We start from the raw sequence: 24548 nt of genomic DNA, 5'->3' as shown, positions 1-24548 counted from the left end.
TAGTTTACATAGACTACGTAGACAATCTAAAGTGCATTAAAATTAATTTTAAAGGGCTTCATGAAAGCAAAGTGACATTTTTAACTATATTGGTTCCTAACGTAATGAAAAGAATCCTATTTACAACAAAATTTCTCTTCTCTTCTATTCAACTATGGAAGAAGATAAATAGTATGCAAGAAACAACAACAGATGGCAGTCGTGAGGCAAGAGTGGTCTTTTTCCCATAAAACACTAGAATATTTCCTATATTAGGTCTTTTCCGAGGTAAGAAATTGTTCGAATTTGTAAGAAATAGTATGAACATTTTTCCTCACACATCAGCAATTAATACGCAGTATAATTTTGTTTTACTTTCACGGCGCCCTTTGCTAAGTTATCACCTTTCGCCATGTTGTTTACACAGATTACGTCATCTACGTGTATAAAATAGTCTACGTGTAGAATGTAGACTATCGTTGTTTACGCGTAGACGCACATTACTGGTTATACCACATCGTGACTGAAGTTTGTTGTTTGTCTTTTTCTGTCCCATAAATATGAAACATAAATATAAAAATGGGATAGAACTTTGTATATGCCTCGTTATAATATTTTAAATTATTTATCACCTTTTGTCTACAACGTGTATACATATTTTCCGGTGATGCTTTCAAAGAGCGATAAGAACTTTTAACACTTGATACGTTTGATTGTTGAGAATTTTCAGAGTTAGTTTGTAACTACAGACTTAGACGTAATCAAAATTGATGGTTTACAGTAGGTAATGGCTCTTACGTTACCAGAACATCACTAGATGGCACTACTAGAAGGGGAAGGAATATTTGCAGAAAGACCACTTATATATCATACGCTACTTTTGAAACGTTGTACACAATTTCCAAAGACTTAATACAACATTACCAATTACAGAAGCACATTATAGATATTAACCAGAAATGAGTTACACGTATACACCCAACTTACTTTCAACTATTTCTGTGTACTTTATAAATATAGTACCTCAAACATTATAGGCATTACTTGCTCTTCTTATAGCAGATATTTGTAACTTATTTGTATGAATTATTATATGATAAACGTACTTAATATGTTGTAACACGTCAAGTAAATTCTTAAAATATTTAAATATATATATTATTAAAACATATAAATAAATTCATTTGTTAGTTTTATGCATTTATCAAGTAGCAAACTAATTTCTTTACCAACTCGTTAAAAACTTAATAAATTACAAAATAGTTGAAGTGGTTTAACTATGTATAAGTTTTGTTTAGATTTTGCATTCTTTTAACATAAATCATCTAGATTCCATACTTATATTTGGCTTGCATTCCTGCTTTATTTTCATTGTGCACAGTGGCGGCGATTTGGGGGGCGAGGGGGCAGTTTGCCCCACCACTTTTCGTCACTTTTGCACCCGCACTATGCTAAACCTTATCTACAAAGGGAATTATACTGTCTTTGCCCCCCCCCAGTTTTGGAACCCAATCGCCGCCACTGATTGTGCATATGTTGTTATTGGTGTAGATTTCTTAAAGGTTTCTTGCAAAAGGTTATGCAGATAGATAGATAGAAAAACAGACATGATTTCATATTTTTCGATAGTAGGTTAGGTTAGGTTAGCAAAGTATGTTTGAATTTAAATTCTAAACTTCGTTATTGTAACAAAAAACTACCCCCTTAGGACAATATTGTCGGTGGAGGAAAGTCACCCCTGTCGCCTAGAATTTCGCACCCCGACGCTGACCCATCCCGGTTCGCCTAATTGCTTATCAGCACAAGATAATGTAATTTATGACCTGGCCGTCATTTTAGACGAAACAAGATTGAAAGGGAAATCTTTCAAATGAGGGAAATTGAACACCTTCTCAACAAACAGAGAGATACGTGTACGTGCTCTTTTGTTAGTTCATCCTTCTCTCTCCTTAATGTCTCACACCGGATCCAACCATCGGTCCAGCCAATGAAAAAAGGACTGGATAGGTTAGGTGTGTGTGTGTGTGTGTATATATATATATATATATATAACTAACTAACTCCCTAGCCTTCTTAAACCCGAAGGTTCATGGCTGCAGCAACACAGGCCTTCCATCTTTCCCTATCTTGAGCAAGTTCTATATACTCTTTTCCATCCCTACCGATTTCCCTTATATACATATATATATATATATATATATATATATATATATATATATATATACAGGGTAATTCGAAATGAATGGTGCAACTTTGCGCAGTTATTATGACGTAACTGTTTGCGATAGAAACAGACAAGGCCTCAATATAAAGAAAATCTCTGGAAGTTTTCTACTCACTAAGTGACCTTATGCTGCTTTGCCGCTGTTCCACCAGGATCGCCAGTGTTGCAAAATGGATAGTGACCAGTAGAAGGTGTATTGCATGTTGGAGCTATCAAGAACTGATTCACTCACAATGGTGCAAAGACATTTCCACATGCGTTTCGGTAGCAATGCATAGGCTATGTTTCACCCTTCTAAAAGATTTGCCAAAGTTACAACTGTGAATTGTTTGTATCTTCGAAACCATGGACAATGACTTGCGGTGTCGTGCATAGCATGTACTTGATTATCGTTTGGATGTTTTCCGCTTTATGGTTCCCATACAGGGCCGGATTTACCTCTTTGCTGCCCCTAGGCCAAACAAGCTCTGCCGCCTCCCATACAGTTTATAAAGAATGAAAAAAAATATCTGTATTACTATTTTTACTATAAACGGCACAAATTACACAAACGTCCCCGGCTGCTGGAGTGTGCGACAATTCTCATCTTTAGGAGTAACACCTGACTACTCAGGTGACTGTTCGTAATTGTTTGCTGTTTATGTTGGTCAGCGTTAAAATTTCCCTCACTTGCAATATTTCCCTTTGAACCAGTTTATGCGAAATAGGATAAGGCGAAACGGGATATCCCATTTCGCCTAAAATGGAAGACAGATGTCAGATCTGATTGGAATATGCTGTTAAGCCGTTAGGCGAAACGGGATATCTCATTTAGCCTAAAATGGAAGACAGATGTCAGATCTGATTGACAGGTGTTGATAAGCCATTAGGCGAAACGTGATATCCCATTTCGCCTAAAATGGAAGACAGTTGTCATATCTGATTGAAATATTTTGATAAGTCGTTAGGCAAAATGGGATATCTCATTTCGCCTAAAATGGGAGACAGATGTCAGATCTGATTGACAGGCGTTGATAAGCCATTAGGCGAAACTGGATATCCTATTTCGCCTAAAATGGAAGACAGATGTCAGATCTGATTGAAATATGTTGATAAGTCGTTAGGCGAAACGTTATATCTCATTTCGCCTAAAATGGAAGACAGATGTCGGATCTGATTGACAGGCGTTGATAAGCCATTAGGCGAAACGAGAAATCCCATTTCGCCTAAAATGGCAGCAACTGTCATATCTGAATGACGGGTGCTGATAAGCCATTAGGCGAAACGGGATATCCAAATTCGCCGTCTGATTAAGAAGCCATTAGGAGAAGCTGTGTTAGGCAAAGGGGATGGGATCCTTTTCACTCACCCCTAAAGTTGCTCCAGTCCCTCTTGATGTCTTCATCGTCGCTCCTCTTCCCCCACGCTCCCCTCAGGTTATCCCAGTTCCTCTTCTCCTCCGCCAGATCCGTCTCCTCCGGGTAGGGCAGGCTCTCTTCGTCGTCGTCGTCCGCCCTCTTCCCCCAGGAGCCATGGAGGTTCTCCCAGGCCCTCTTGCCCCACATGGGCTGGAGGTCTTCCCAGGCGCGCTTCCCCCAGGAACCTTTGAAGTTGTCCCACCCTCTCTTCCCCCAGGCGGAGTTCAGGTCGTTCCACGCTCTCTTGCCCCACGCCGACTGGAAAAGAACAAGAAGAAGAAATAAGTTTGATTTGATTTTTTGAAAATTAATGCAGATTTTCTGCCTCTTTATGGCTAATCGCGACGATGATGAGTGATGATTTTTTTACCGATACCATCCGATACTTTCCCAGCATTTTGGTCTCTCGCTAGCTCCCGACATTTTCGCGGTGTCTAATTATCCCGGAAATTATGCAAAATTCGAAGTCTCTTTTAATTTCGAACCAGTTTTGTGTGAAAAAACTTAATTTTGTAGTAACATAACTTGTAATTTATTATGCTGATGTACTTCTTAAATATTTTGAAGCAAACATCTTGGTAAATTGGCTTTGATACACTAATATTAATAAATATTTTGAAAACTTAATATTACAATTTTCAAGCATCGGTATCAATATCGGTAAGAATATCGGTATCGGTGATAATATGGGTATCGGTATCGGTGAAAATATCGATCGGTGAGAATATCGGCATCGGTATCGGTGAGAATATCGGTATCGGTGAGAATATCGGTATCCGTGATAATATGGGTATCAATATCGGTGAAAATATCGATCGGTGAGAATATCGGCATCGGTATCGGTGAGAATATCGGTATCGGTGAAAATATCGATATCGGTGAGAATATCGGTATCGGTGATAATATGGGTATCGGTATCGGTGAAAATATCGATCGGTGAGAATATCGGTATCGGTGAGAATATCGCTATCGGTAAGAATATCGATATCGGTGAGAATATCGGTATCGGTGAGAATATCGGTATCGGTAAGAATATCGATATCGGTGAGAATATCGGCATCGGTGATAATATGGGTATCGGTATCGGTGAAAATATCGATCGGTGAGAATATCGGCATCGGTATCGGTGAGAATATCGGTATCGGTGAGAATATCGGTATCGGTATCGGTGAAAATATCGATATCGGTGAGAATATCGGTATCGGTGATAATATGGGTGTCGGTATCGGTGAGAATATCGGCATCGGTATCGGTGAGAATATCGGTATCGGTATCAATGAGAGTATCGGTATCGGTGAGAATATCGGCATCGGTATCGGTTCAAAGTAGTATCGGCTTAGCGCTAGTGATGATATGATGAAATTGATGAAGGGACACTCACATAAAACACCCATGCCAGTCCGGAATTCGAATCTGGGACCCCTAACCACTCTGTCACGGAGGTCGGTTAAAAAACAAATGAAACTGAAGCAATTATACGATTAACCACTTCTGGCAATAGAGCTTGTTTCAGAAGCCCCTATCTCATTTCAGTCATTAATAACTAAGGACCACGATATTATATTTTTCCAAAATTCGCGTTTTTATTTTAGCACGATTTTTCTGCCAAACGTATCTAAACTTAAACTTTCATTGTTCTTTTAAATATATATTTTAATTTGTAAGTCACATGGCGTACGCCTGTTCATGATTCATACGTTGGAAGCTATTTTTGAGGAAGTTATGACAAATACCGATGTATGGGCTCGTCTGTGGCGGTAGGTGTACACTCAATCACCGCCAAAATCAAGCCACTTCGCTCGGGCTTGAAAAACCTTCTTCGCGCGACAAGTACTGATGTTATGGTTCCCGTCTGACTGCAGGTGCAAACTCGATCTCCCGTCAGAACTCCATCGTTTTGCTCGCTGATGCAAAACGTTCCGATAGGGGGTGGAAAGTCGTGGGAAACACCAGTTCACATATGGTTTCATGTTACTACCAGAATTATTCCATGTATGATTACGCACCATAGTTTTTGGAGGAGATAATTTTTTGAAAAAAAACGTGCGCATATACACGCATAAATATGGCACACTTTATTTTTTATGCCTAGAACCCAAGAAATGTTGAACGACAAAATGTGTTGGTATTTGCGAAAAAGCCCACAATTCGCATTTGATCCCAAATTTGCGTTATTTCTCGAATTCAAATGCACGAAAAATGTGTTTCGAATATGCAACTGTACACACAAACAAACATATTTTTGCAAAAAATTAATTTTTTTCCGGTGCCATCGCATTTACGAAATGTCAAGGTCCCTATTAATAACTAAAGAAGGAAAAGACTGTTAAAGTTAGAAACTTGTGGTATTTCGCATTGCAATCAACGCAGAAAAACTTCTATAGACACCGCTAGATGTCTATAGTTGTTATAGTAGCACTTTGCATATGTTTATTCAGGAAAATGGAAATGCAGCACAAAGCACAAGATGCAACAAATTGACTAAAACAGGATCTGTTAAACAAACATAAACAATTTTAGAACAAAAAATCATTAAGCCTCTCCATTTGGAAAGAGCATTAAGGTCTGGTAAAATAAGTTTATGATCAGTAGAGAAGTATTCATAGGAAAAGAAAAGACAAAGACGTATTATTGCGTAATTTGGACTCCAATTTAAATTTACCAGTAGAACTACATAAAAACGAGTTACATGAAAAATTAGGTCATGTAATGTGCGGTAATCTATGCTAACCAATTTTTGTCAAGTATGCCTTCTATTTTTATCGTCGTGAGGACAAAAAAGGGCCTTTTTTTGTAGTTTTGCAAACCACCGCTCTCTGAAATTTAAAAAAAACAAAAAAACGGGTGGCTAATCGTGATGAAATTTTAGTGCGGTTCAGGCAGAAAGGTTCTAATCACAATTCTTAATTTTCAGGTTTTTTTAAAATCGTTTTTATCAATTTTGCGAAACAACTTTTTGCTTAGTATTGGGTAGTCCTACAAATACAACATTAGTCTTGTTTTGAAGCTCTTTGTATCTGTTTTAAAAATCCATTATCATTGTCAATTCATTTTGCGAAACCGATATTATACAGATTTTTATTCAACGGAGCAAAGATGTACGTGGAACGTGGCAACACTGTACACAGCGATGTCCATTGAACCGTCGAAACTGAGGCCAGTCACTTCGTTCCTGGGTTCGAATCCTCGGCCACGCATGGATCTTCCTTGTGAGTGATTATAACTTCCTCGTCGCGATTAGCTAGAAGTGGAAGAAATATGACGTAAATTAACAAACAAATGCGTGCCTTATGAAATTACAGCCGTTAAATTTTATGGGACTATTAAATATTGGGTGAGAGAAATTGACTTTGCCGTTTTTCACTATTATATAGCCAACTTATTCTAAACCATTTTTATTTTTAATGCCTGTCGTCGAGCCTATTTTCCGAATGTTTGGTGCCTTTTGCCTGTTTATTTGGGCAGTTTATAGGACTTAGTTATATAAATTGATGCTTCCCACCTGGACTGCATTTTCCAAACTTACGAAGCTCTGGCGTCAGTATAATCTTCGTAGGACTGTGTGTGTGTTGTCCTGTGTATTGCTTCTATACATGCCGAGTGCCTTTTTACAGCCTCAGCTTTTATCCAAGGTAAGAATATTTTAATCCTCAGAAATATGTTTTATTTTTGTTATGATAAGGAGCTGGGCCCCGTAATAGCCTAAGTGCTGACGCATCCAAAGTAAAGTAAAGTAAAGTGCTCCCCTGTGCATAGCACCACGCCATGAAGGCGTATAGGGGGTGTGGGGGTAACGCCCCACACTTTCTTGATCCGGTCGTGAGTGAGGGTGATGTGATCAGCATCACGCCCCTGACCGCCTTTACCCCCCAGGGTTTCCCCCAGGTACCCATGTTATTCGACGCTGGGTGGGCGCCGGGGCCGCTTCCATCGTTAGGTCCATCGGACCTTCAGCATGGTAGTCAGACGCGTTACCGACTGAGCCACCGCGGCCACTGCCTAAGTGCTGACGCATCCAAACTTCTTAATTCACACACACACATTCGAAATTTGACCACCGAGGGGGCACCTATTCATTTGTGCAGATTGGCAGGTAGGTTACGTATAGCGTTTACCGTTTGAAGCATTTCTTGCAAATTGCGTGTTTGGGTTGTAATTTCACCCATGACAAGTATTGCTTTATGCCTTTGTGCACAGGGGAACAAGCACAACGTTCCAATAGGTAGGCCAAGAGAAAGTGATGCCGTGAAGCATGGTCGATATTCCGGGAATTTCCCCCCGCTATATCGACAAATATCTCTTTGTAACGACACGTTAAAAGTACTGTACTTATGATTTTCAGCAGTGGCGGCGATTTGGTTCCAAAACTTGGGGGAACAATGTGTGAAAACTGTTGGGCAAGGATAGCTTATTTTCCCTTGGGAGATAAGGTTTAGCATAGGGCGGGGGCAAAAAAGACGAAAAGTAGGGGAGCAACTACCCCCATCGGTCCCACTAATCGCCGCCACTGATTTTCAGTAAGTTTTCACAAATGTCATTGTTAGACATTGTTATAGTTATTTCACATATGTTGTGTCTTATTGGTTTTTGCGCAGCGGAGTTGGGTTGAGTTCAGTTGATGTTTTTAAGTCCACTTTATGCACAATAAGGCTAATCGGAACTGGACCTACAGTTTAAAGTGAGATCCGAACCAGTATGTGCCTCCACCGGGTTGTTGTTGTACAGCGGAACTTTGGTAGTTGTCCAATCTGTCCAATTTGATCTGGAAAGGGACTTACCTGTAGTGTATAACCCTTGTAACAGTTTCTTGCCGTGAATGTTCTGAAAAGCATGATTGGATGAAATTTGATTTTTGATGTGCACTTGTTAATTGTAATAACTTAGAAGCTGCATTATGTGTGAGAATGAACTGTGTACTTTCGTCAAGTGTTTTGATAATATAGTAGTTTTATAGTAATTCCTATACGTGAGAAGGTTATATCCTTCAAACCAGGCATAACATTAAATCAGTCTTTTGCGAACGAATTAAGAAAAGTGGCGTGCATTGCAATATGCGCCAAAACACAGGAAAAACTAAAATACTACTTGTTGCCATGGCAACACCACCTTCTGTTATTTCGTTCCCATTGCAAATAAACAAAGGTGACGATTCCATAACAGCAAGCTGAAGTGTTGTTCATTTCGAGAAAGATAATTAATACTTTTGATGCAATGAAACAACATACGAATGTGTCGAAAATGATTCATCTCCCCAGTGATGTTATCGCACGGTGAAAAGTGGAGCTTATGTGTGGGACAATTTAAAGTCCCAGCTCTATAATAATAGTTACTAAAATAAGTTCGTGCAGTAATTCTAAAACTTTCTCCACTTTCTAGGCATCCAACCCTTTATGGCACACCAATCATAATGAAAAACTGTTCAGAAATAAGAGATAAAAAAATTATATACATGTAATTTCTCATGAGAATGGAAGGTGCTGGCATGCATGACTGCGTCGCTCTGTCGCACTCGCTCTAACATCCCTGGAGTAGTTATGACGACATATCAGGCAGCAAGGATTCTTGCCAGTATGTCCTCCCCACTTGCGACGTGACCCCACAAAAAATCGAGTGGGGTCAGATCAGGGGAACGAACTGGCCGCTGACGCTGGAGCCGCCATTTTGAGCACCTACTGTAACGTTTTTGCAATAGAGTGTTATAATACACTGTAGTAATCCTGTATTAAATCTAGAAGCCGCATCTCTCACCTGTCTTATTCCCCTGTCACAGGCAGCCCCAGCTAGTATTCGCTTATAACATTTTAATGGCGCGGTTTACGATACGGGGTTGCTTATCTCACATTGTCACTTGGGTCACTTCATCCACCCTGCCAGTTTGATTCAAGGTCACGGAAACGCCTATACTCGGAGAATAATTCATCATGAAAACTCCGTAAGACTTAAACACTAGATCACGCTTTCGGGGGATTTATTGTTTACATGATCTTTGGTTCGATCCCCGGCCGGTTCAAGTCCTGGAACTTTTCAAACGATGGAAGCGGCCCCGGCGCCCACCCAGCGTCGAATAACATGGGTACCTGGGGAAAACCCTAGGGGGTAAAGGCGGTCAGGGGCGTGATGCTGATCACATCACCCCCACTCATGACCGGATCAAGAAAGTGTGGGGCGTTACCCCCACACCCCCTATACGCCTTCATGCCGTGGTGCTATGCACAGGGGAGCACTTTACCTTTACCTTTATGATCTTTGGTTTGGAGATAGAGAGGGCAAGGGCAGAGGCAGTGATGTGCCGTAGACTATAAGTTTACGTCTACATGCGTTGTCTACACGTAATCTACGCGTAGATTACATTGGGTTGTAGTTTACATAGACTACGTAGACAATCTAAAGTGCATTAAAATTAATTTTCAAGGGTTTCATGAAAATAAAGTGACATTTTCAACTATATTGGTTCTTAACGAAATGAAAAGAATCCTATTTACAACAAATGTATCTTCTCTTCTATTCAACTATGGAAGAAGATAAATAGTATGCAAGAAACAACAACAGATGGCAGTCGTGAGGCAAGAGTGGTCTTCTTCCCATAAAACACTAGAATATTTCCTATATTAGGTTTCTTCCTAGGTGAGAAATTGTTCAAATTTGGAAGAAAAAGTATGAAAAGTTCTCTCACATCAGCAACTGATACTCAGTATAATTTGTTTTAATTCCACGGTGCCCTTTGCTAAGTTATCACCTTTCGCCATGTTATTTACATAGATTACGTAATTTAAGTGTAGAATGTAGACTACCGTTGTTTACGCGTAGACGCACATCACTGGTCAGAGGGCAAGAGTCGATTCAGACCAGGATGAGCGAAGTGAGATGACGTCATCTTAATGGATTTCCCACAGAGAAACTTCCAAACACAGAGACAACGTTTCTGTTGTAATATCAGGACCAAACGAGCGTCCGTGGTCACCCCCTCCCCACAACATGAGCACTAACAAAACATGGCGGACAATGGATTCGAAATGTCGCCTCGAACAGGGTAGTCTAAACTGCTTCCATCATCTTGGAAGAGAGGTTGACCTCATAGGGTATTGTTGGCCGAATTACCGGTGGGATTTGTTTGTAACAATGACGTAGATCAACAATGACTCTACTCGTCGTTTCATGATCCTATCTTGTTTCTTGGAGTATCGCAGTTTCTTCCTTTATTAGTGCATTCACCTTTTCCCTTCTTTGCTTGTGTACCTCGCAAATCTTAGTTCCGGTACTGACAAGAATTTTGCCTTTGATTTTGAAGTTTTTTGGTTTATTGCAGAATTTTCATTCAATGTTTTTTTAGTGCAACAAGCTAAGCCAGAATGAAAATCTCGATCTCTTGAAACAAATGGTACGCGCCGACCCCCGTGCCAGAGTGGTTAGGACATCGAGCTATGACGCCTAGGCACCTGGGTTCAATTGATTGGTTGATTTGGTGTTTTAAGCAGTGTTGCCACAATCTGACGGCATAATTCCTCTTTCCAAGGTTCAAAATTCCCCTTTTTGCACTGTTTTTCCCTTCACTAAGAATCTTTAAAAATAATAGTAATAAATAGTACATAATCTGTACTAATCTGCATTATTTTTGAGTTTGGTGTCTTAAAATTTCCATGGAATTTTGGTATTTTTCATCCCATTTCGTTCAAATTTTGGTTCGAATTTCCCTTCATAAAGGGAAATTTCCCTTCATGTGGCAACACTGATTTTAAGTCCACTTTGTGCACAGTAAGGATAATCGGTATTGGACGTACAGCTTAAAGTAGGATCCGAACAATATGTGCCTCCACCAGGTATCGAATCCGGAACCCTTCATTACAAGGCGACGACGCTACCACTGCGCTATCGGGGAGGCTCTATTAATAAATAGAGGAAAAGTAAGACGGGGGAACCGAAATTCAACGGGATATGACGTCCTTTTTAAATTTCAGGTGCTAGGACAACAAGCTCATACCCCTGATTGTATGCTGGTGGAGGCTGGGCTATTTTCGGGGATTCCCTTTCTTATTTTTTAATCTATAATGTGTGACTTATTATCTTGAGAAAGCGTCACCCTCTTAAACCCTTTTAATAGACTAGCAATTAATGGTACTGTTGATAGGATGTTTCAACTGAGTAGATATACCACTGGTAATTATAGATTCACTACATGATCCTTTTTTCTATTAGTTTTTATGCACGTTAAATAGGATGGGTTTTTAATACCAATGTAACCGCTTTCTTTATGCAGTTTTAAAGTACTACAGGGTGGCCATTACTGATAACCCATTTTTGACAGATCAAATCTGAATGGTTAGTGTTGGTAAGTTAATGGTGTGACGTGCTGTGTGGAACACGATTGGTTAGTCAATTTTCCATCAACGGAACCTTAAATGCTTAGGGCTACTTGGATTTGTTAAATAAACAGGTTTTTTTATCCTTGCTTATGGAAGAAGGTACTTTTTACAGAGTTTTTTCAATAGGGAAGAACACCAGAACACTTATGGGAACGTTATGAACCAGTTTTTGTCCATAGTTAGTTATCAGATAAAAAGCATCGAATATTCTGTTTATGAACTTCCTTCTGAACATAAACATTAGCCTTGTCACTGTGAAGGACTTTTAATTCAATGGAAGCGTCACACTGTAAATTGTTCGCAACAACCATTCATAATGAGCAGCTCTTCATGGATGTATCCGATTAAAATAATGTGCAATGGCTTGCGAACGTCTCTCCCTAGACGTCACTTTGATCTCGATGCATTACTGATGCGCTAAACAAATTGTAAGGCATTTTTCTAACACCTCGAAAAGGAGCAAATTGCTACAAGAATTCAGTCATAACTTTTTACTGGTTAAAGATACGTCGAAAAAACCGTCACCATTGCATTTCTCGTGAAATTCTAGCCCATTTTGATATGTCGCACGACCCCCTTCCTATTTAAAATTCTGAAGTTGAATTCAAGATGGCGGACATCAAGATGGCCGCCGACCGTGTGGGTGGCGTCAATGTGGTTCCCCTTGGCCAGGCAATGATTGGTCATCGCCAATTTCAAATTCCATGCCGCAGCGGCCCTGTACTGAGGGTGACTTATTGAGCCATCCTGTAGTGGCTTGTTCTACGTTACTGGAAGCAGGGTTCCGGAGGGCGGTTAATTTTAAAATCATTTTACCTTCAAGTCATTAAGGGTGGAAATTTCCAGTTTACTGGTTATCCTTCGGAGGGCTTATATAAAGGATTCGGTGGAATAGAGGGCATCGGAATTCTAACGTTTCTTGGACAAGAGGGGAGACCTTGAAGGTTTTCTCGACGTCGGTATAGAGTGGCTGTGGCTAGCTTCATGGCTAGCGGCCGATCATTCATAAGCAGTCCACGTAAAAATTTTTGAATCTTTGGCGACAAGCCAACGTTCAGTTACTGGAAGATACTATTGTTGTTTTTAAAGAAACTTGTTTTTGAGCCACTGAAAGAAACCACTCCTTTATTTCCTCAGGTATAGTATTTAATTAATTGGATCATGTCATTATTTTAATGTGGGGGTTATTTCTTATGTAATTCTTTGTATATATTTGATCCACGAAATAAATGTATTTTTAAACTGAACGTCTGGGTGTCATTGAAATAAAACAACTGAGTTTTCCCTAATATCCATGGTAAAGAATACGGTAGTTATTCTGTGTGTTTAATTCGATTGGACCTCCCCGATGGCGCAGAGGTAGCGTCGTCGCCTTGTAATCAAGGGTTCCAGGGTTCGATACCCGGTGGAGGCACATAGTGGATCGGATCCCACTTAGAACTGTAGGTCCAGTCCTGATTAGCCTTAATGTGCACAAAGTGGACTCAAAACACGAACTCAAAAAACTCCTTAATTCGATCGAACCGTTTTGTTAGTTTTGATTGTGTAATACAACTTATTTGCCTGGGGAAGTAACGAAAATACATAACAGGTCGAGCCAAGGCAGGTCACTCACTCCAGAGCAAGTAAAGCAGAACACACTTCTAGGGGTAGCATCGTGTTCGTGGGGAGAGTTTACAGAAACGCGCATAGCACCATACTCCAGCGACTGTGCGGCTTTGGACGTGAGGGTTTTCAAGTGAAAGATAAATCAATGTCGAGGCTTTGAGGAAAGCGCTGATCTCGCTTTCATTCTCCGGTTGTTAAGAATTCGTTCGTTGCCTGTCATAGACAAAGAAGGCGGGTAGATACAAATTGCAAGCAGTCCAGAGAGAAATTTCGAGTTTTTACTCGACGATATCACGTTTCTCTCAATATAACTCGCTCGTTTCTTTCCGAAATAGAAGAATCATTTGTCAGAGATTCGAAATGAAGTCAAGAAGTGAAGCATAGAAGGCAAGGAAAATATGAAAACAGAGGGAAAATAAAGACGAATAAATCAAAACCGAAGCGGATTTTCCGATTTGAAGGGATCGAACGTTGTAGCTTTGACTATAAGACGATGGGAAGGTATTGTTAAGATCAGCTTTACGAAACGGGAAATGCCAAGAATTTTGTTCTTTCTTTGCCCATATCATTAGTATGTAATACCTCTCATCCTAGGCAAGGCTGTCATAATATATCCTCGGTCTGTTTTTGAAAAGGAACATCTTTACTGTAGCGTGATGGAGTGTGCATTCAGGTACCACGATCGAGGGCCTTCTCGAAATCTGACTGACAAGCACACTCAAAAGAGAATATAGTGAAGGAAGTCCTAGAAATTACTGCACAGATTAAACAGCTGGTTCGCATTCAATTCTTTTTACGGATGTAGTCGAATCTATTCCTAATTTACGCTAATTGCATTCACTGGAGTTGTATTGTCCTACTATTTCTTTCACGAATATTCCGACGCTGCTCATTCTATTCGAGCTTATTCAGTTTAACTCTTATTCTTTCTGCGAATATCCTGATATTAAGAAGTCTTTTCGTGGTTATTCTTCTATTCAGAAATCTTTTCACGAGCTTAATGGGCTTTCCTGATGACGTAGTGGCAACATAGTCGCCTTGTAATCAAAGGGTTATGCTCGGTGGATGCACATAATGGTTTGTTTCAGATTTTAAGTATATTTTATACACGGATAGGGTATTTGGCACTGGACCTACACTCAGAGAACTAAATGCATCATATCGATTGATGCACCAGAATGCATCATTTGATGCACTAAAATGTGTTTTGTAGCTTCTTCAAAGAATCACATTTGATGCATTTTGGTGCATTTTTGTATGTCGTGAAAGAAACACCAAAGTGCATCATTTGATTCAAGTGAGGATTCAGTCGAGACGCACTTTAATGCATCAGCTCATGCGTTTTGATGCACCTTGATGCGTTTTGATGCACCAGAATGCATCTTTTTTCATGATGCACTTGAACGTTTCGTCTGAGCTACATAAAAGTCATTACCTCAGACCAAACGTTTAAGTTGCATCATCCAAAAAGATGCAGGAAGGTGCATCAAGGATCATCAGCTAATGCATTGAAGTGCATCTCGACTGAAAAAAAATCCTCACTAGAATCAAATGATGCACTTTGGTGTTTCTTTCACGACATACAAAAATGCACCAAAATGCATCAAATGTGAATCTGATTCTTTGAAGAAGCTACAAAACACATTTTAGTGCATCAATCGATGCATTCTGGTGCATAAATCTATATGATGCATTTAGTTTTCTGTGTGTACAGTTTAAAGTTGGATCCGAACATTTGCCACCGGGACCCCTTGAATACACGACGACAACGTTTCCACTACGCCATCAGGGAGGCCAGCCTCGACTAGCCTCTTGGTGAATAATGTGGACTTGAAACTAGAAATCAATAACTTTAGCCAACCTTCGTGGTTGGCTAAAGCGGACGCTCTACGTCGTCAGGGTACTGGATTGAAATCCCAGCCTGGGCCATTAGGGTGGAACGAAAAATAAAAATTCTAATAGTGCGAAACAGTTGCCTTTTGATGTAAAAACGACCAAAATAAAATTTGACGGTAATCGGAGCATGTCTTGAGGTGCCGCAAGTACGATAAAGTTTCATAATTTTTTTTTCTAACTTTTTCTCTAGTTTCTTATTTGATCTACTAAAGCCCAAATCCAAAAGTTCGTACTTTTTATGCCACTTTATTAATAGAAGAAACGTTTTTGGCGGGTTTAACATTTAATATTTTAATAATTATTTTTTTTATGCTCACCATTAATTCAAAACCCCCCGAAAAACGTTTGTTCTATTAATAAAAAGGAATAAAAGTACGAACTTTTGGATTTGGGCAAATAAGAAACTAGAGAAAGGGTTGCAATATACAAAAAAAATTCAAATTTATGAAACTTTATCGTACTTGCTCCAATTAACGTCAAATTTCATTTTTGTCGTTTTTACATCATAATGCAACTTTTTAGCACTATTAGAATTTCTAAATATTTTTTTTTCGTTACACCCTACTGGCATGTGTGTTCTTTTGTTTTTTTGTTAGTGTCCACTCATCAAGATCCTCCCTGATGGCGTAGTGGTAACGTCGTCGCCTTGTGATCAAGTTGTCCCGAGCTATACACCTGGTGGAGGCACGTAGTTGTTCGGATCCCACTATAAACTGTAGGTCCACTTCCGATTAGCCTATCTGTGCATAAAGTTGCCTTAAAGCAACAACTTAGTCTCATCGCTCATGCTCATGGTCGCGATTAGCTAAAAGTGGCAGAAAATGAAAGTAAAACAACCCAAATCAATCAATAACTTTAAACCGGAATATTGATTGATATGTTGTTTTCAAGTCCACTTTATGCACAGTGTTACGTTCCTAGTAACTTTCCTCACCCTTTACTCCTATAGTCGGGAGCATTGAAGCTCTGAAGGCCTGCACTGAAACCTATCTTCAGGGTAGGTGCAGAACAAATCCAACCAAAGTCGTGAAGAATTAATCAAATGTTTATTTACCGCTTGAGTACTTACAGCCAGTGTTTAGGTAACTCGTAACTGGAACTTGAAGATCCTTTGTTAGTAGATAATTTAAAACTTACTAGAAAGGTCAAACTAGGGTGGCCCAAAGCTAGGTTTTACAGAAGAGCGGCATACACCTGTTCACTTCTTCCTAGATTAGACCGTTCCTATTTGGCCAGTCTAGGTTTTACAGAAGAGCGGCTTGCACCTATTCACTTCTTCCTAGACTGACACCAGAACAGACCTCCTCACAGACCAAGCTGCTTCGTCAAGGTACCTTTATAAGGTAGGCCTTTCCCGAGGTTCCGAGATTTTCTCCCATGATTCTGTGCGCGCTATGACGTCATTAAGAGGACAGAATGGAACTAACTTCGTTAGTGTATACGGAAGCTTGAGATAAATGGTCGATTATTTACTTATACACACCTTTTCTTGAATGCCGGTAGAGTGAGAACAAATCACCCTGTTTGTGCTCTTCGCACGTGCAATAATAATAGAAGAACATCGCCTGGAATAAAGTGATCATCGCTTCCCAAAAAAACAAGTTGCTGCAGCAGGATTGATTCAATTTGTTCCTCCAAATTTCGGACTTACTCAGTGGTGCAACCACAGGGGGGGGGGGGGGGCATTGAACACAACCTTCGACGGAAGTCAATTCTAGGAGGGGCAAATATTGATGGCCAAAGGCACCTGCAGGGGCACAAAGGAGCAATTGCCCCCTTCTATTTCAAATTTTATACAAATAAAAATGCATTTCGTAAAATGCATTTTCTCAGTCTCGTCAAGTTCAGAGCCGTAGCTAGGGGGCGGCGGGAGTCGGCCATGGGCACCAAATAATCTAAATTTAAAAAAAAAAAAAGTTGTGAAGAGAGAATGCCTTGGCGCCATGTGATATTATTTGTTCCCTATTAAATCAATATTGTTTTAAATTGCAAAAATTGGATCTAAAAATTTTCTTTCTCGCTTCGCTCGCAATATAATTGTTTTCTGTAATGTGGTGTATTTAAATAATATGTTTTGTATATATGTAATGAATAAACTTTGAATACGTACATAATTTAGTGTTAGCATAATTTAGTGTATTTTCTTATTTTATGTCGCTCCATGTTGCATATGTGTAAAACATATGAAAATTATACATGTTATATGTACAAGAAAAATATCTTCGGCATGCATTTATCATTCATTTTCTGCCATTCAAAAATACAGTTTGTGTGCTTGTTTTCAATTATTAGCTAATGTAAAATTTTTGGTGTTGAAAAAAATATTTCAAATAGTTTGTTCCAAATAAATGCTTTAGCACAGACATCTACCTCCCTTTGCGTAATATATGAGGATAATAACGTCTTTGATACTACTACTACTACCACTAGTAATAATAATGCCATTATTAATGTTATTATTATTACTATTATTATGATTGGTACGTTTATCCTGGCACTTGCCCCCTCCAGACAAAAATTCGTGGTTGCGCCTCTGGCCTTACTTCCACACTCGCCTTCCATATCATCACGTATGCAACTTTCAAAAACCTTTACACAATCCTGAGTTTCTAAGTATTGCTTCATTGAATATTGAGTGCAAGATAAGATTTATTAGCTTTGAAATTGAAACATCGCCCGCGAGAATAATACTTTGAACATCTCGTAGGTAGCCAACACTAATTAACAATTGCACTGTGTTACTTTACTTATGTGCGTTTGTTGAGAAATTGTGCTGAAAATATAATGTACGACTTACAGGACAGATGTTTCTCCCCTGCACATCATTTCAATCTTCTCGTCAATCAAGGAGAAGAGCTGTCATGTAAATAATGTCCAAAGAAGCTATTCAATATAAAGCATACTTATCAAAGCAAGGAAAAATTTATCAATGATTTTTGTATTATCAATATAATGTGTTGTATACACGTCTATTATATTATAATTTAAAGATATCGTACAAAAATAATACTATTTTGCTGGCTTTAATTTATTTTTTATGTGCTTTAAAAAGCCTCGTTGGTTCAGTCGGTAAATAATCTGACTGTCACGCTGAAGACGACGATTCCGTTCCCAGGGTGGTTGGTCTCGAGGGGGATTTTCTCAGCAACGTGAGTAGCGTAATGCGGTCATGGAAACTTGCAAAAATGACTGGGGGTCGTCGTGCTGACCACACGCCACCTCGTAACGGGTTGGATGATCTCCCGCCTTGGCAGGTAGAAGTGAGGCCGGCAGTCGGTGGGTAGGCCTTAACCCTGTATTAGTACACATTTGAATACATGCCGCGAGAATACACATTATAAAATTTGTTTGACTCAACTCAAACATACTGCAGAAACTATTTCCATGTAGATTTAATAGCCGCCATCCGTGGCAGAGTGGTTAGCACATCGTGCTACGACGCCAAGGATCCCAGGTTCGAATCCCGGCCTGGGTATGGATGTTTGTGAGTGTCCATTCATCAATTTCATCATCATGACTCATCCTCGTCTTCGCAATTAGCCAAAAGTGGCAGAAAAGTGAAGTAAAATAAACCAAATAAAAAAAACTAGATTTAATATTTGTGTTGTTGATTGAATTGGCGTTTTAAGTCCGGTTTTTGGACAGAAAGGCTAATTGGGACTGGACCTACAGTTTAAAGTTGGATCCTATCCACTATGTGCCTACACATATCGAAGCCGGGACCCCTTGACTACAAGGCGACGGCGCTACCACTAGGCCATCGGGGAAGCCATATTTGTGTTGCTTCACAAGACTTATTTTCTAATTGCGCACTGTATTATTAGTAAAACACATTTTATGTGTGTGTTGGATATGGTATGAGATTTAATTAGGAAAAGCGATGGATAATGTAATATTTATACAAAGTAAATTAATGTATTATGTTCTTACAACAAATGTAACTATTACAGAATAGGAAGCCAGTGCCGAAGTTTCTTTTAAATTCCTCGCAGTAGTAAATATTGTTACAAATAAAATCTAAAAATTTAGATCCTCAACTCAGGTGGATAAGAGAACAAATTATAATTCTCAGCTTGCATTTACCTCCGATTACGAGGGTCACTATTTATATTTTGAGCCTTGTCAACGCTGATTGAAGTTAGGCGCGATTTGACGTTTGCACGGAATCGTCTGGCATTATTGACCATAACGTACTTCAAATGTTTTGTCAATAGCTTCATTTGTGTTGTTTATGTTGCCTTGGAGATTGCGCGACAACAATAAAATGGAATTAACTCGTGAACATTTTCGTGCGATGATTTTTTTACGATTTTCGACGTGGATTATCAAGACAAGAGTGCATCGATCAACTTACTTCCACATTTGGCGATGAAGCCCCATCCTTTGCCACTGTGAAACGCTGGTATAACGAATTTAATCGTGGCTGCCATTCGCTCACCGACGAGATTCGCGAAGGTCGTCCAAAATCAGTTGTTGTTTTGCTGTGCAAAACCTAATACTGCAAGATCGTCATGTGACATACTGTGAGATTGAGGCAACCATAGGCATTAGTTCCACCAGCATATATAAAATATCCCACACAATTTGACAAAAACTCAAAAAGACGCTCGCGTCAATTGGTGCAAACAAATGCTCAATAAATACAATCGTGGTGCTTCAAAAGACGTATATAAGATTATAACAGGTGACGAATCATGGATATATGCATATGAGCTGGAACGTAAACAGCAGTCGACTGTATGGGTGTTTCAAGATGAACCCAATCCAACAAAAGTTGTTCGCGCTCGAAGCACATCGAAACAAATGGTCGCCTGTTTTTTCAGGAAAACTGGTCATGTGGCAACTGTGCCTTTAGAGGAACGTAGAACGGTCAACTCTGAATGGTACACAACAATTTGTTTGCCAGAGGTCTTTGGTCAGATACGGAAAACAAACAAACGCCGTCGGATCATTCTTCATCAAGACAATGCCAGCTGTCACACATCTCGTCTAACAACCGACTTTATGAACAGTAAAAAAATCGAATTGATGGGTCATCCGCCGTACAGTCCTGATTTGGCACCCAATGACTTCTTCTTGTTCCCGAATGTCAAGAATAAATTGCGTGGACAACGATTTTCGTCGGCGGAAGACGCCGTTGATGCGTTCAAAAACCATATTATGGAGGTGTCTCAAGAAGATTGGAAAAACTGCTTTGACAAAACGAATGCAAAAGTGTATTGACCATAAAGGAGAATACTTCGAAAAACAATAAAGCAGTTTTCAATGCCAAATTCCTGTTTTATCATTGTTAGGCTCAAAATATAAATAGTGACCCTCGTATTAGAAGTATCATTCGACCGAAAAGCAATCTCTGACTGTTGGCTGATAAATGGGACGTGTCTAAAAAACAGTAAAAATGCATATCAGAATATGCCCGGACAAGAACTTTCCTTAGAATTAGACATTTAAAATAAATGCAATAGGTTAGCTGGAAAGAAAAGCCGGCAGTGGACTACAGCCGACAGGGACAAGATATCACGCAAAAAATAAACTATGCATTGTTTCGGAATAAGTGTATTCTTCTATCGCGTATTTGATCTCTTGTTGTCAAATTAAATTAACAGCTTTGGTGTATAATATCAAAAGATGCATGAAAACAACACGTTTCGTGGTCCATCTGCTACATTCTACGCATAGCTTTCTTCCGCTCGTGTCCGCTTGGTGACGTCACAAGCTCTAGCCAATAAGTTGCAAGTCGCGGAGTGGCTCCCTCTGCTGCTTCGTATTCATACCCAAAGTTCCAGCCTCGAACACCTGCATTTAGGTAATTTCTTATTACAATATTCCAAATTATAACAGAAGGATATTTGAAAAATACATAGTTTGGCTATTAATAATTTACAATGAAAGTTTACATATTCATTTGAGTTAACAATTATTTCTTTAACGTTGATAAAATCTTACATTTTGAAAATATACAAATTTAAATGTTCCGCCATTAATTTAATTACAATTAGGTTAGTTCATCAAACATTGATAATCTCTGATTGGCGAATCTATATTCACATCATAATAAATGCCCGTTCTCTTAAGCTAGCTAACTGCATTAGATTGCTACAGAAAGGTTAATACATTAGTTCGACAACGCCTTGATTGGCGCGTTCATGCGTCACAACCTGAGCCATACAACATGTAGTATCATAGACATTAACAAGAACTCGAGGTAACACTATATCAATTTTTCTTTTAACATGTAATTGAAAAGTTACAAAATAAGTAAGGTCGTAACAACAGGAAGGCTAATCGGGACTGAACCTACAGTTTAAAGTGGGATCCGAACCACTGTGCCATGTGCGTCCAACGAGTATCGAACCCGGGACGCCTTGATTACAAGGCGACGACGCAACCACTACGCCATCGGGGAGGCCTTTTAAACCGTAATAAGCGTACTCTTTGTTGGTAGCAGTTGCTCCACTCCCCCCACCCCCCACCTTCGCATGTATGCAAGAACATTTCTAACCAGTTTATGCAACCCATAGCAATCTTCCTTCGGCAAGTTCAATATCACCGGTTTCCAACCATCTTCTGCCTTCGAAAACCAGATAAATCGACACAGGGCAAAAAAACCTACGTTTTCTGGTACGCAACATTTCTCCTCTCCCACAGCACTTCTCCTATCCGGTTAAGATTTACGCAGACGGTAGAAGTGTTGCCTGTTAAATTTGCATTTTTCACGGCGCCGGGAATAGCAGATTCCTCCTGAGTTACGGGAATAATATCCTCTCGCCTCCACTCCCACCAGGCCCCAATTTCTTCACGTTTAGTATCCTTCCCCCCTTCTTCACTCTTCTGTTTGCTTTCCCCCCCCTCTTCCTCTCACGACCACCCCTTCTTCTTCGTACCGGTTTCGCGGAAATTTCTCGTTAACTCCGATCCGGACAAGCCAACGGACGCGACGATTAGAAAGCAGAAATCACTCTCTTCCTCCCATCTCGGATCTCACACATGACTACAGCCGCGTCTAGAATTAAGTAAATTATTTACCGAATAAACCTCCAGAGGACTCTAGCGTCGCCGTCTCGAGTTTACCCCCCGGGGAACGTTACGTATCCCTCCCCTTTACTAGGAACCGGAGATAAATTGTCAACGTTTCGGTGAGGGAGAGGTGTCATCTTCATAATTCCATCTTCAGTTTCTTCTCCTCTGCTGCCTTCTTTTACTCATTTTTCTGTTAATTTTTTTCTCTCTTCTGCACGCCGTTCCGGCGGCAACAGATTGCTTATTAGCTCAAGAGATTAAGCCTGGGATAAAATAAAAATTGTTCTCTTGGTGGGGAAAACTCGCGGCCCGTACCGCAAATTGAAGACCTCGTCTCTGCTTATATTATTTTAACAGTTTCTCTGGAACACGCTTTGATGTAGTCGAGAGATTTCCCTGGTTTCTTCGTTTTTTTGTCTTCTCTCTTCGCTTCCCTGTCTTCGCCTCTTTCTCACTCTTTTTCTCTCTTTTAATTTTCTTTTATATTCTCTTTTCTCTCTATTCGATTTTCTGTCTTTTCTCTCTTCGCTTCTCTCTTTCTCTTGTCGCTCCTCTGTCTTTTTCTATCTTCTCTTTTCTCTCTTTCTCTGCGCTTTTCTATTTGTATTTTCTCTCTCCTCGCTTCTTTGTTTCCTTTTCTATTTGCTTCTCCCTCTTTCATTCTCTTCGTTTCTATCTCTATATTATCTATATTCTGTCAAGTTGGAATCACTTAAATCAGGTGATTTTTTAAAAATAAATAATTTATAGAATAATGTACATAAGGATTTTGTTGAAAGTACATTAATATCGTAATAATTTAATAGTGTTTATTACATTCTAAGAAAGGAAAAGAAAGGTAACAAAATATATGAACTGATGGTCTAAAGCTCATACGAATGAATGTAACATGCAAACTGTGAACATACATACATTTCTCTTGATTAAAATTCAATATAAGCAAAAATATACAAAATACTAATCATGTTAAACTGTAAATAATGTCACTGTAAATAAAATGGCAGCTGATATTTTGCAAACTATAATTTAAAAAATGCCAAAATTCAGCTACAAATACTTTAAAAAATATTTTAAGTTACAATTAGCTACCAGAATATTTCATTTTCACTGGAAAGTTTCTGAAATTTTGTATTTTAGTTTCATTAAGACACTCAACAAACATTTCCACGGTAGGTTCATATATGTAGTATCAGACACTAAAAAATGTATATTTATATAATTATTTTTATTTGCTTTAATCAAACTGTTCAAATATTTTATGTATGGCCAAAAACCACGCCAGCAATTTTAAGCGTGTTTTTTAAAAGAATCAAACAAATCGATTTAAAATATATAAATTCCAATTTATATAAAAAAATCAACAAAAAATATTTTTTTAAAAAATTAAAATCATGATGCTTATCCACCCTGGTCTCGGATCTTAATTAATTTTTCATCCAATCCTATGTCACGGGTTTTCCCTCCACTTTATAACTGTAAAGTTAGTGTGACTTACTTTCCTTTCGCAATTGTATCAGAAACAGAAGCAGCGCATCATTAACTTTCTTTGCAGCCACACGCACATGGACTCAGAGAGATAGAAGTGAAGAGAGTGAAAGAGAGAAATAGAGAAGGGAAAAGAGTGAAACAGAATTAGAGAAGTAAAGAGAGTGAAAAAGAGAAATAGAGAAGGGAAGAGAGTGAAATAGAAATAGAGAAGGGTAGAGAGTGAAATAGAAATAGAGAAGGGAAGAGAGTGAAATAGAAATAGAGAAGGGAAGAGAGTGAAATAGAGAAAAAGAGAAGGAAAGAGAGTGGAAAAGAGAGATAGTGAAGTGAAGACAGTGAAAGAGAGAAATAGAGAAGTGAAGAGAGTGAAAGAGAAATATAGAAGTGAAAGAGATAAATAGAGAAGTGAAGAGAGTGAAAGAGAGAAGTAGAGAAGTGAAGAGAGTGAAAGCGAAATATAGAAGTGAAAGAGATAAATAGAGAAGTGAAGAGAGTGAAAGAGATAAATAGAGAAGTGAAAGAGAGCAATAGAGAAGTGAAGAGAGTGAAAGAGAAGAGAAGGGAAGAGGGAAAATA

At 39.1% G+C, this 24548-nt stretch overlaps 1 protein-coding gene across 1 annotated transcript in view; it reads right to left on the bottom strand.

Annotated features, from left to right (window-relative positions):
- Positions 1–24548, bottom strand: part of Mip (Myoinhibiting peptide precursor) — a 196920-nt gene that overhangs the window by 19271 nt on the left and 153101 nt on the right. The window contains exon 3 of the mRNA XM_083130281.1: positions 3552–3858. Coding sequence (XP_082986407.1) covers positions 3552–3858 — 307 coding nt within the window. The remainder of the gene's footprint in view (positions 1–3551; positions 3859–24548) is intronic.

This window comes from Lepisma saccharinum, chromosome 10 (genome assembly GCF_977018435.1).
Source record: "Lepisma saccharinum chromosome 10, izLepSacc3.1, whole genome shotgun sequence".
Lineage (NCBI taxonomy): Eukaryota > Metazoa > Arthropoda > Insecta > Zygentoma > Lepismatidae > Lepisma > Lepisma saccharinum.
The sequence above is the reverse complement of the archived record's forward strand: the minus strand, read 5'-3'. Positions and strand labels throughout refer to the sequence as shown.